Genomic DNA, 12,471 nt, shown 5'->3' on the forward strand with positions numbered 1-12,471 from the left:
TATTAACCTCTAAGCTGAACAAAGAAATAACACGATTGTTAAAGGGTACAACCTTCATTTTAATGACTGATTCAACAAGGGTGTCATCTGTTAACCTGATAAAATTATCAAAAATATATGTGGTGCTCCGCAAATTTAATTTAAATATTAACTTTGAGTCTCCTTCAATTAATGAGTCAATTGAGTATTAATTTAATAATTAACAATTACTGATTTAATTATTAATTGAACCGGTTTACCCTACAACAGTAAGTGGCAAAATTAGTTTTTAAAGGTATTAATTGTTCATGAAATATAATGAAGTTATGACATTAACTCTTTGACTGCCAAAAACGTTAAATAACGTTTAGTAAAATCCTACGGAGAAGCGCCAAAGACGTTAAAAGACGTTCACCAAGTTTTTTTTGTTTTTTTTTGGGAAACGAGTGGAGGAAAGCCTTGGCCAGCTGTGCTGAAAGTATCAAGCAGATATAGTTAGTATAATGCCTATTTTTGGCCCCTAGATGGCAGGGATGACTCTTTGGACAAGATTGGGTAGGCGTCAGTAGAAGACGTGAGGCGGAGCTAGAGTGTTGAGGGAACAATGGCTGAGGAAGCCATAATGGCGACCGGTTGCCATAATGGCGACCGGTTGCAAGCAGCTCACGCTTGAGCATTTTTTTCAAAGACGAAGAGCATCAAAGAAGAGCACATTGATGACGACGATGATGATGATGATGGTGACTTCGAGGTTGACGCCGAAGTTGGAAGCATTGACGCAGCGGCTATGATCACGTCATAAAGCCTCACCGGCTAGCGATGCTAACGCCGGAAAACGCGGAGCACAACCGAGCACTTCTGCTCAGGCGGACGTTCAATCGGACGACGAAGAGTGCCCCAAGTCCAATGCATATTCATCGGAGGGGTGGGTACAGTCTGATCACGGAGAAGACACTGGTTATGGACTACGATGCCACCATGAATGGAGCAGATAAGATGGATCAACCACCCGGTATAGGAACTGAAGGACATGAGAAAGCCAGATGTAACACCACCGTAACGTCACCGTATCATGATCCTGAGAGTAGACTTGATGGCAACATGGCCGTAAACACACACTGCAGTATATACTTGCTATTCCCCGGGAAAAAAAAGCCAGCAAAAAAGTGTAGCGTCTGCAATCGCAGTGAAACTAATCTGTTGTGCAAATCCTGCTGTGTTCCCTTGCACACAGGGGAGTGTTACAAAAAGAAAACTGTATTTGAAACATCCACACAATTGTAAATAGTACCACGGTTGCACACATTTGTAAATAGTTTGCGAAATTGTTTTGTCAAATTGTTACACTGTTGAATGTAAATAAACTTATTTTACTATCAAAAAACACTTTTTCATTGGTGGTGGTAGTGTTTTACAGAAGTAAAGCACTGTTTAGGTGTTTGTGGCATCATTCATGGAAAAAAAAGGTGTCAAATTCACTAGAGTGCATGAAATAATATTGTTTCACAAAAAGCTTGATTTCTCTGTTTTTTGTTTCAAAACAGAGCATTTGGGTGAAATTAACCATTTTCTATTGTTGATTACTGAAAAACGGAATAAGGTAGAAACAAACTTTTTTTCTGATGAAAGATGAGAGTCCAATCTTTCATTTGGTAGTATGTGTGTTTCCATAGTCCAAACACAAAATTTTCTGTGGACCTTGAAAGATCAGTCAAAATGCTTAAATCGGCTGGCACCCACGGCCATCCCTTTTCTGAAAACGTCTGGCAGTCAAAGAGTTAATTATAGACAAAAGATCTTCTTACTGAAAATGGCTCAATGAGTCAAGTATCTCTTTCAATCATAACAGTGACAGTGAATTCAACACTGGGCTTTTTGCTGTGCATATACGTTTTCAATAATTAAATTTATTAATAGCCGGAAGGGATTGACATACACAGCATCAATATCACCACTGCTAATTAAAAGAGCAGTTAAAAAATGTTTTGCTTAATGTGACAGTCAAATTATGAACACAAATTTACACATTTGCAAAATTTAATACCAATCAAGTGTCTTAGTTTTATTATGAACTATAATGTGCTACACTATGATGAACAAGCACCATTTACCCCTATCAGTACTATGCAGCTCAAAAAGTACACAGTTCAATAAGCTCTACATGGAAAAAAACAAAAAGAAAAATGCAACAGCACTAACACTAAACTGTGACAAATGAAATATTCTATCAGAGTCAGTTACAAAATAATCCCAGGCTTTTTACAAAATGAGTCAACATTTCCAAAGGTTCCAAGGATTGCTTATATACTCTTAATGGCGTCATCAATTTCTGAAATCTGGTCCTTCAGTTGGTTCCACTGTTCTGGATTCAAGGATATGCCTGTAGGATTTGGAAAAAACAGCATTAAGTGTCTTTCCTTATGTAGGTAACTATCTCCATACATTTAAAGACACATATCAGTTTAAAACAAACACAAAAGATTTTAAAGGGGTTACTTGGGGACAAGGTAGGTTGAAAATAGATTTAACCAAAATATGTATTTGGCATCTTAAGATTTTGCACAGAGCCATCTTGGCCAGTCAACGGAATCACTGTGACACAGCGCTTGCAATTTTTTCTTGATTACCGCCGGTCTAATTTAGCAACAAAAATGTCATATGGCGACATCAAGTATAGCCATAATTTAGATAGCAGTCCTAAAAGTCAAGTCTCATGTCCAGTTTTCGGACATACAGCTTTTCATATACCCCTTTTGGAGGCTCGCAGGCTGGCTGAGCTTTCCTCCCTTACTTACTTAAAGGAAGGACATGAAACCTGACAGTAAGGAGCTATAAATTATGGAAATAATTGACTACGCCATATTGCATTTTTAGAGCAAAATAGACCAGGAAACAAGACAAAAAGGGAGAGACCCTATATTTCAGTATGCACTACATCACAGTGATTACGTGACTGGGCAAGATGGCGCTGCAGAGGGTATGCAGGGCTTAAAGTAAGTAATTGCATGTAAAAAAATAATATATATACACAAATTTTTGTGTGTGTTTTCTTGCAGTTTTATTAACAAGGCTTTGAAGTGCATTGTTAACTTTAAATATCGTGAAGAAAACATTGAGCAAGAATAATATTCAGACCCACTATAGCATGACAAGACACTTAAGTTGACACGTAGCCACGTTCTGATTTTGATGTGTCTGCGCCAGACGAAAAATTATAAAATATTTCCATGTACCCCCTGCAATGTGCTCACGTACTAGTTATTTCTGTCATGTGTGTTAAATACAGAAACAGCTCACTCAACTGAGACTGCGCCATTTCTCTCGGACATTTATTTATTTAAACGGAAAGCCCGCGTACTGGCTGAGCGGTGCTTGCTGTATTAGCATTAGCGATGCTAGCCACATTAGCGGCGCTAAATGCAGTAGATTTTTTTGTGTGTCCCCGTAATGATATAAATTTATTTCCACACGACATTGTGTGCTGACATAAATGATAAGTCAAGTTGTCGTTACGCCGTGACACGCTGTTGCAAACAACTTCAAAATACCAAGGCATCGATGTCCATGTTATTGGTATAGTATTGTATAGGCATTGTAAAGCGCTTTGGCCACCATATGGTATAGTTAAAAGCACTATATAAAAAGCAGTCCAGTCCACTTACCATAAACGCGTAATGTCGTGGCTAGCCACCTTTAAATGTGGCAAGGAGATTTTTATACTGTTAAGCATTGTCTAAAAAGTTTCATGACCCAGTGCCAACCCTGTTAATGGCATGTATACTTTCATGGGTTTACCTTTCTTCCCAGGCTTTATATCACCATCTGGATTCGTCCAGTACTCCCTGATGTCGATCAGAACTTTACCTTTGAAGTCCCGGACTGAGACATATCTCATCCTTCCTATCTGTAAAAATAAAAATAAAAAACTGAGTTTTGACGATGATTGAGTGACTCTCCCTAAACTCACGGATGTTTTACTGGATTTTGACTGATTTTGCAAGGCCTACAGAATATTGTGTTCTATTGCTATAAAAACACGGAAACTACTAAAAGAAAGATTAGAGTCTCTTCCTTCATCAGGAAAAAAAGTATATTTGTATTTGTTTCAGTTTTGCAGCAATTAGCATTAGAATAAAGTTAAGTTACATCAATATTCACATTCCTGGTGAAAACACTGATAAAAAGAGCTTGTTGTAACATAGACCTGGCTGATCTCATACCCTGCTGCCATCTGCTGGCCGTTTTTTGTAATAACTACTATTTAATGTCAGAAGCTGCATCAAAGCCTTCTGTATGCTCTAGCAAAATTCAATACTTTTCCAAGACTTTTAAAGGTATTTTAAAATTCGTGATTTCAATGCTTTTAAGACTTTTTAAGACCCCACGGGAACCTTGTGTTTTGCGATAGGTATTTCTGCAGCATTGTTCTTATCACTTTCATGAGGGCGGCAGTAAAACACTTAAGGTGAATTCTCACAGTGCAAAGATGTTTTGAAGAGTCTCACCATGAAACTGGTTTGCATTGGACAATATTCTGAGTGTCTTTCCCTTCAGTATAGTTTTAGCTGGGTCTTATGTTCTTAAAAATTATTATAGCCAGGTAATTTTACTTTTCCAGTGTTTCCTCAGAGGGAGCCATCTACAGCAAAAGCTGGGGTTGGGTCTGACGCTGCAGCTTTTGATCCTTTCCTGGCGCAGAGGGCTCCCTGAGATAGTGTTTTCGTTGCTAGGTTGCCCTGTGCTGAGCCTTAGTTGTTTTGAATGCTTGTTTATGCAGGTGGATCGAAGAGGGGGGATATCATTTCCCTCCGCTCCATCTCATCTGCTCCCAATTTTAATGCAACACACACACACACACACACACACACACACACACACACACGCACACACACACACACACACACACACACACACACACACACACACACACACACACACACACAGGGTGGGGTCACATTCATGGTGTAGGGGTAGAGTTCGCCAGTTGGCGAGCTGGCGAACTCAGTAACAGGGTTAGCTTTCACTAAGAACGCTGGGGTGACGACCGGGGCCTTTCCCCGCTGGGCCTGGGCTTCGGGGGTGCCGCCCCGTCCCCCGGTGCTCTCATCTCCCCTTCTGCCTCCGGTGTACCGTCCCTCCACGCGGGGGGAGGTGGGGTGGGCGCGGGTGCTCTCTCCCCTCCGCTGTCCGGCCCCTCTCAGGCACCGATGCCTGGGTACGGGGGGTCCCCGGGGTTTGGGGGTCGGGGTGTGGGGGGCTGGCGGTTGGTGGGTTTGGGTGCGGCTGGCACTGGGTTCTCATGGATGGCGGGGGTGGATGGGGGGCGGGGGCTGTGGGCCTGTGGGGTACCTAGCGGGCCTGTCGTGCCCCGTCCTGCGGCGTTGGGTTGGGGGCGCGGGCCGTGTTTGGGGTGGGGGGGCGCTCCTGGGTTTGCTCTCCGGCCGGTGGCCCCTGCGGGGCCCGGGGGCTGTCCCTTGGCGCTGCCGTGGCCTGGGGGGCCCTGAGGTGTTGTGCTTGCTCTGTCCTGGCCGGGGTCAACGGCTCCCCTCTTTGGTGGAGGTTTTCATGCATGCCAGATCCACCACACAAGCATCTATCGAAATTCAAACACAATCTGCTTCTTCCTCTGGTCGTTGAATCGGTGGAGGCTGATGTCTGTGGATCTCACTCTGCTTCATCTATCCTTCCTTCCTTTCCTCAGTCTCTTCTTTGGTCTGTTGAGGTCGCCCTAATTTGTTGGAATTTAGATGTTTCTGGGGTTGGTGAAAGACTCTGGTTGGTAACCCGGTAGGTAGTAGGTAATGTCTGGTCGGTGCTGGATTTCACTTTCCTTTCTTTTCTTTGATCCTTCCTCGGGTTTCCTGACAACCTCACAACTCTAGCTGGATTCTGAAGTATTCGGTTTAGGTGAACGGTTTGGGATTTTTAATAGGTTTTAGGTGAACTAATGAGCACACACTCATACTCACCCACATACAAAATTATTTTTTTTTTAAAAAGAGCGAGAAATGATGATGACATGTCAAATCGGTAAAATTACCGAATGAACAATACTGAGCTCTCTAAAGAAAAAAAGAAAAGAAAAAAGAGAAAAGAAAAAAAAGAGAATGATACATGTAGTACTATTCAATGTATACAGTTAGTTTTCTTGCAATATGTGAATGATGCAACACTTCTGAAGATGTATAACTGTATTCTAGGAACTTCTAAATGTGCACCCGGTAGTGGTGCAACGGATTACAAAAGTTATGGTTCGGGTTGGATCACGGATCGGATCAATTTTCGGATCAGCAAAAAAAAAAAAAAAAAGGAAAGAAAAAAAAGATAAATAGTACTTTGTCTTAACAAAAAATCAATTCAAAAATAATATAGCCGAGTAGGATTTAGTGTCTTCATTTAGTTTGTAAAACACCTTTTCACATTAAATAAAAAATAATAATAATTCAAAATGTCTAATATAGCCATTTAGGATTTAGGAACACAAATTTTAAGTGGAATACGAGGCAGAAACATTCTTATTTTTACATGGTTCAATGTGTAAAAAAAACAAGGTATTAATGGCTTTAAGTTGTGTACCTATAATCTATAAAAAAAAAATATATATATATATATATATATATATATATATATATATATATATATATATATATATATATAATTATAATGAAAAGACCTCAACGTGCAATTTAAGGCACATTCCCTTTCTTTAAACATAAAGAGTGTATTCCAAAGTAGCCTTGGTCCAGAATATTGAAAAAGAACTAGAAAAAATTCTGCGGAAATTTTGAATGGGACTCCTGACTCTTGCAAGGTCGAAAGACGCATGTACTACTTTTAGCAATAGTAGTAGTAGTAGGACTTTTAGTAGTAGCAAGTACTTGTAGTAGTAGTAAGTAGTAGTAGTACTTGTAGTAGTAGTATTAGTAGTACTTGAAGTTGTAGTAATTATAGTAGTAGTCAAATGGCCAAGATGGCCGTCGATCCGGGTGGGTGAGGGGGAGAGTCCTTGGCGAGCCATCTTGGTCAATTGATTAGGTTTCTTAGTGTCCTAAATTAGCATGTCAATCAAAGAAATATCTAAAAGGAAAGTCAAGCTAGCTATCACGCCACGACGTGGGCGAATTTCAAAGTAAAAGTGTACTAAAGGCGCACTCACACTACAGTAGGGTCATTTCTTCTGTACCGCACTGAAGCAAGATTGCCCCTCCTCCCCTGTCCCCCTCTGGCCCGCACTCACATTACTCTAACCAAACCGTGCCCAATTGCCCCCAAAATATAAGTCTTCATGTTGATTTACGCAAGAAGAAGACATCATGGGGGACTGCACTTCATCATCAGACCAACGTAAGCCCTTTGCTTCTGTCATCTCTTTGCTAGGGGCTGTCAAATACCTCAAAGGCAAAAAACTAAAACAAACTGTACACCTAGTTTGTGAAAGAAAGTTATTTAGTGTTTTTTGCATGCAAAAGAATAGGCATGCTCACGGGCTACACGCTTGAGCCATGTCCTACTTTGAATAGGAAAATAACAAGCATTTGAATGAGTCTCTGGAGAGAAAACCTAATGCTACACACTTAGCAAACTCATGCTACACACTTAGGTAAATAGGAAGTGATGTGATTGTTACGGCGTCCCGTAAATCAGCCGAGAGGAGGAATTTAAACGTATTGATAAGCGATTCAGATTATGCATAGTTATACCAAAGTGAATACAATTAATATCACGAATTGTTATTTGTTTTCACAATGCAGTCCTGAGTTTTGATTTTGACTTTTGAAAATCTGCACAATAAATGTTTTCAAAATGACATTACAGTAGAGCTCAACATGTTAACACCATTCAGACATGTCAAGGAAGCTGAAAGATACTCAACGTAACACGCCGCCCAAGGCTAACTTCAAAATAAAGTTGACCAAATAATAATTGACAGCAATGCAAATAGCTTTAGTAGACATTTACTTTGAAGTTGGCCCACGTCGTGGCGTGGTGGCTAGCTTGACTTCAATTTTATAAAAAAAATTTCATCCCTCTTATTTATTTAAATGCATTTGTGAAAAATCTGTCAATTACTGTGCCTCTTCTGTTAACATTTGATAATTTTACATACCAGCACTAATGGATGCATTTATCATTTGATACAGATCTGTTTAATGTCACTTCAAAAGAAAATGAGAAAAGGTTAACAGTCATAGTGTATTATTTTTATTTTTTTTTATAGAATAACTGAAAATATATTGTGGTATAATGTTATCATGATATAAAATAGCCTATCGTGATAGAAGATTTTTTCCATGTTGCCCAGCACTACGGGATACCGTATCACTCGTAATACCGCCCAGGCCCAACCGTAGTTTGCAATTGCTGAATGCACTCACTTGGAACATGTTGTCACCAGTGTTACTGCTGCCTTTGGAAGACCCGCCAGGTTTAGCACTCTCTCCTGTCTTTGCCTTCTTTGCCGGTTTCTCTGGTGCACTTGACTTCTTTCTCTTTGCCTAAAATGAAAAAATACTATGTGTTAAAATGGTTACACTTTACTGTTCCCCAACTAAATAAACACATTGGGAAATCATTTTTACAGAGTATACAGGGGTTTATGTTTAGAAGAGCAAGAAATGGCCACCAAAATATTCCAAATAGCGAGTGTATCTGTAAGAAAACAGACCTTAGTTTCAACCTCGCTATCAGAGTCACTCCCAGATGTGGAGGAGAGCACTTCCTTTGGTTTAGGCATTCTGTAGAGAAAGGGATACATATTCAACATTAAGACAGATGTTTGGACCTGCAGCTAGCATGCATCTTTAATCAATGCCATGCAATACACATGTAAACAGGACTAAGACTGCATTTAATGTGCATTAAGTACAATCACACTAACCACAACTTTAATTAGACAAAAACAAAGCTAGTTAAAACAGATTCTATTGCACTGACATAACCATTGTAGTGGGGAAGTCAGACAAAGTGTGATTAAACTTTGGCTTCCATGCAGCATTTTATTAGGCCGGCAGCCCGCCAGGCTAAGCATTGATCAACTATTTGTTTCTTTTTAAAATAGAGCCCTGTATTTTCATTTTGACTTTTAAGGTCTGCACAATAAACACTCAATAATACATTACAGTAAGCAGATCTTTTTTTAAAAAAAATTATAGCCCACCTACACAGAAAAATAGTTTGGTGCTTTACACAACATGAATTTATGAAATAAAAATGGTTGATTATATGAAAAAGAAAAACTGTTCATTTGCTATATTGTCATTTTGTTATTGTTTAATAAAACCCTTGCTTTATGCCCCTGGAATTAAAAATATATATGTATATATATATATATATATATATATATATATATATATATATATATATGTTTTTTTTTTTTTAAATCTAGCCTTGTGTGCTTTCCCTGTCAACAAACAATGAATAGTAATCGCTGGATGTCGGTCGGTCAGTCGGTCGACAACCCACCCCCAGGTCGAATTTTGTCCAGACCAACAGGCTTAGCAAGTTTTCTGGGGGAAACCCTGGCTTCAATACAAGTTTACAAGTCATATTGCATTGACTAGGTGTAAATCGAAAACATGTCTTGTTCGTCATCCAGGATAAAAACACAACAGAACCATGTTTTGGGGTTAATTGAGTTTCATACTTGAGTTTTATATTAAGAAAGACTTGCAACCATCAAAATAACTCACAAAACTAGCAGGTTGCATTTATACATTCCGTGCTTCTTTCATAAAGTGGCTTGTAGAACCGAGTCCATAAAACAAGAAATGACCCGCATTCGAAGCAGCTCTGAACTTTTTGAATGATGTACTCATTTTGTGAAAGTATTATGTCAAAATGTCATGCAATAATATGACCATGAAATTGTTACTGAAAACTAGAAATGTAATGATATCCAAACGTCACAATACGATAATTATCACGATAAGAAAATCGCAATACGATAATTTTTACGATATTGTGGGGAGGCTGGCAACATTAAAAAAGCTTGTGATACTGTAGAAAAAAACTCATAATATTGTAAAAACAAAACAAAAATCATAATGGAAAAAAAGCACAATATTGTGTTTTTGATTTTGTACATAATAATAGCAGTGACAAAGACATAGACTTGGCCAGTCATTCTATTGTCATTTAGATGTTTTCCTTCTCCAACACAGCTGATATATGATCAGCTCATCAACAAGCTCTGCATAAGCTTGATAACGATAAGCCCTTAAGGACTGAGTTTGCCCACTCCTCCTTCAGAAACTAATTTTGTCACTTTGTTGACATAAGATGACATCACCCGTGCTCAGAAACAAGTAACAACCAATCATGGCTCAGTTTGTTGACCAAACCCAGAAAACAGGTGAGCCATAACTGGTTGTTACCCATTTCCTAAGCACGCGTGACGTCATCTTCAGTTGACAGCAAGTGGAAAAACGTGTTTTTAACGGTATTAATTGTAGGTGAAAAATAATGAAGTTATCAAATTTATTCTGGACAAAATGTTAACTTTGTACTGCAGAAAATGGCTCAATAGTGAAGTATCCCTTTAAATGTAGGTAAAATGCTGTAATAGTGTAGCTATTGAATGCAGTATTTCCTACATTTAATTAATATGTTTAAATAGCCACATACAACGTGTTCACAGCAAGTTTTTTTTGTGTATTAAAAAATAACTCTTCTCTGAAATTGCCATCGACTTTTTCCAGTAAATATCTACTGCTCTAGCCAGCTGGGATAGGCTCTTGTGTAGAATAAGCGGTTCAGAAGATGGTGGCTGTTTTAATGACAATCAGATTTGTCATTATTTTAGAAAGACAGTATATAGAGGTCAGGAAGGAACGCTGGTTTGATACAAATAGTAAGGGAAACACTTTGCGTTATAGATCAGTCTATCCAATCAAATCAAAGCTATAGCCTACGACCGTACATAATTATTTCGTTCGAGTGTGTGCATTAATTCAGTTTTTCAACGAATCCACTTACAACCTTGTAAAAAGAGCAGAGAAGACTTAGAATTACTTGGTGAATTCACTACTGTGAGTATCGATGTAATACATTAAAAATAATACTTTAGCCTGCAGGTCAATATTTTATCATATATGCATCGCAATAAACCATGTGCAGGCCTTGCCCCGATTGTTTGCATCCAACTACCTCGCATTGTTGTATAAAAAGAAGATACGAACCGTAAATCACATCTACTTCCAGATATGAAAACAATTTTGAAAAAAATATATATACAAATTTCACGATTTCAAATGGGGAATGCTTACATGACTTTGTAGATTATTCGTTCTTATTTGTGCTGTTTCGTCTCCAGCGAAGTTGTTCCGCTTCAAAAATTCTTCTTCTCCTCCAAACGATTCTTCTTCCACGAGCCCTTGATAAATCAGCTTATTGGTTCATTACCGCCACTGATGGAGCTGGAGTATATTACAGGCCCTTGTACCCCACGTTTAAAGGAGGTAAATCCCATATGCTGCTCAATAAATGTTTGTATCAGTTTTCTGTCAACAACTAACTCACCAATGTGCCCAAATGTATTCGCGAGTGTATGAAACAGACAGGGGAGCAAATACAAAGGGAAGACTGTTTATTTATTTATAAAAAATAAATAAATCCAAAAATCGATGGTTTCATTCCCCCCGGTCCCGTGCATCGTATCATAATTTGATTTTGTCATTCTCTCCCATGAGTCCCATCGAACTCACTGGGCAGCTGGGATCTGCTCTGTTTCAGTCAATATGGCGTGAGCCTACCTGGGTTCTTAAAAAAAAAGCCTTTGATCAATGGGGAATTAGCTAATATCACTTGCTGGTAACCTACACCATACATCAGTGGTTCTCAAATAGAGGTACGTGAAGGCACTCCAAGGGTACGTGAGATTTTGAAATATATTTAAAAAGTAACCTATAGTATATGTGAATATTTAAGAAAATTATAAGTACAACATGTACAACAGTATAACATTAATTTTATATTCAGTAGGCTATTCTATTTCAGTGTCATACAAACCAGCATCACTCCCATACCAGAATGGTCCAACACAACTTTTAGTTATATCTTTTAATTTCCAAATAGTTCAAGAGAGACCACACAAATACAAAGAGTTCCAAAGTTTAATAAATCAGACGATGGCACAACACATGGGAGAAGAGAAGGATTATGGAAAGTTGGGCCTTGTTCCACTATTTTTGAGGTAGCAGACCATAAGGTGGTTGGTTGATGCCAGTTGTAGTGGTATTCCCTCAACACTTTGGTAGACACTGGCTTGTGGGGAGGGAATGCACCCAATCGGCCTGTGGTGCATTTGGAAACAGCAATTGGGTGCCAGTAAGCCAAGCAAAAGGTGGTTTGGCAAACTAAACAAATCTATCTTTTGTGTTCTTTGTCATTAAATTATCTTGCTCTGCCATTGAGTTTTACCTCAACCAGAGGTAAAAATGATCGAACTGGGATGTAACGATTCACTCAAGCCTGATTTGATTCGATTTTCAGTTC

The 12,471-nt window shown here is 38.9% G+C and overlaps 1 protein-coding gene across 1 annotated transcript; it reads right to left on the reverse strand.

Moving 5' to 3' along the window:
* Positions 1–1,866: 1,866 nt before the first annotated feature.
* sub1a (SUB1 regulator of transcription a) lies at positions 1,867–11,396 on the reverse strand. Its single transcript, XM_077562469.1, has 5 exons — positions 11,244–11,396; positions 8,645–8,714; positions 8,355–8,474; positions 3,775–3,883; positions 1,867–2,359 (listed from the first exon to the last, which is right to left on the reverse strand). The coding sequence occupies exons 2-5, from the start codon at positions 8,711–8,713 to the stop codon at positions 2,280–2,282; spliced, it is 378 nt and encodes a 125-aa protein (XP_077418595.1). The 5' UTR covers position 8,714; positions 11,244–11,396; the 3' UTR covers positions 1,867–2,279.
* Between the last annotated feature and the right edge of the window lie 1,075 nt (positions 11,397–12,471).

The sequence above is a fragment of the Vanacampus margaritifer genome, chromosome 3 (assembly GCF_051991255.1).
Source record: "Vanacampus margaritifer isolate UIUO_Vmar chromosome 3, RoL_Vmar_1.0, whole genome shotgun sequence".
Taxonomy (NCBI): Eukaryota; Metazoa; Chordata; class Actinopteri; order Syngnathiformes; family Syngnathidae; genus Vanacampus; species Vanacampus margaritifer.

Bases quoted from the DNA above. Each gene is read 5' to 3' on its own strand.
- sub1a (XM_077562469.1), bottom strand. From the start codon at position 8,713: ATGCCTAAACCAAAGGAAGTGCTCTCCTCCACATCTGGGAGTGACTCT. The intron at 3,884-8,354 runs GTGAGTGCATTC...TTATTTTTACAG, and splicing joins CTGGTGACAACATGTTCCAA to ATAGGAAGGATGAGATATGT. The intron at 2,360-3,774 runs GTAAACCCATGA...CAAATCCTACAG, and splicing joins TATAAAGCCTGGGAAGAAAG to GCATATCCTTGAATCCAGAA.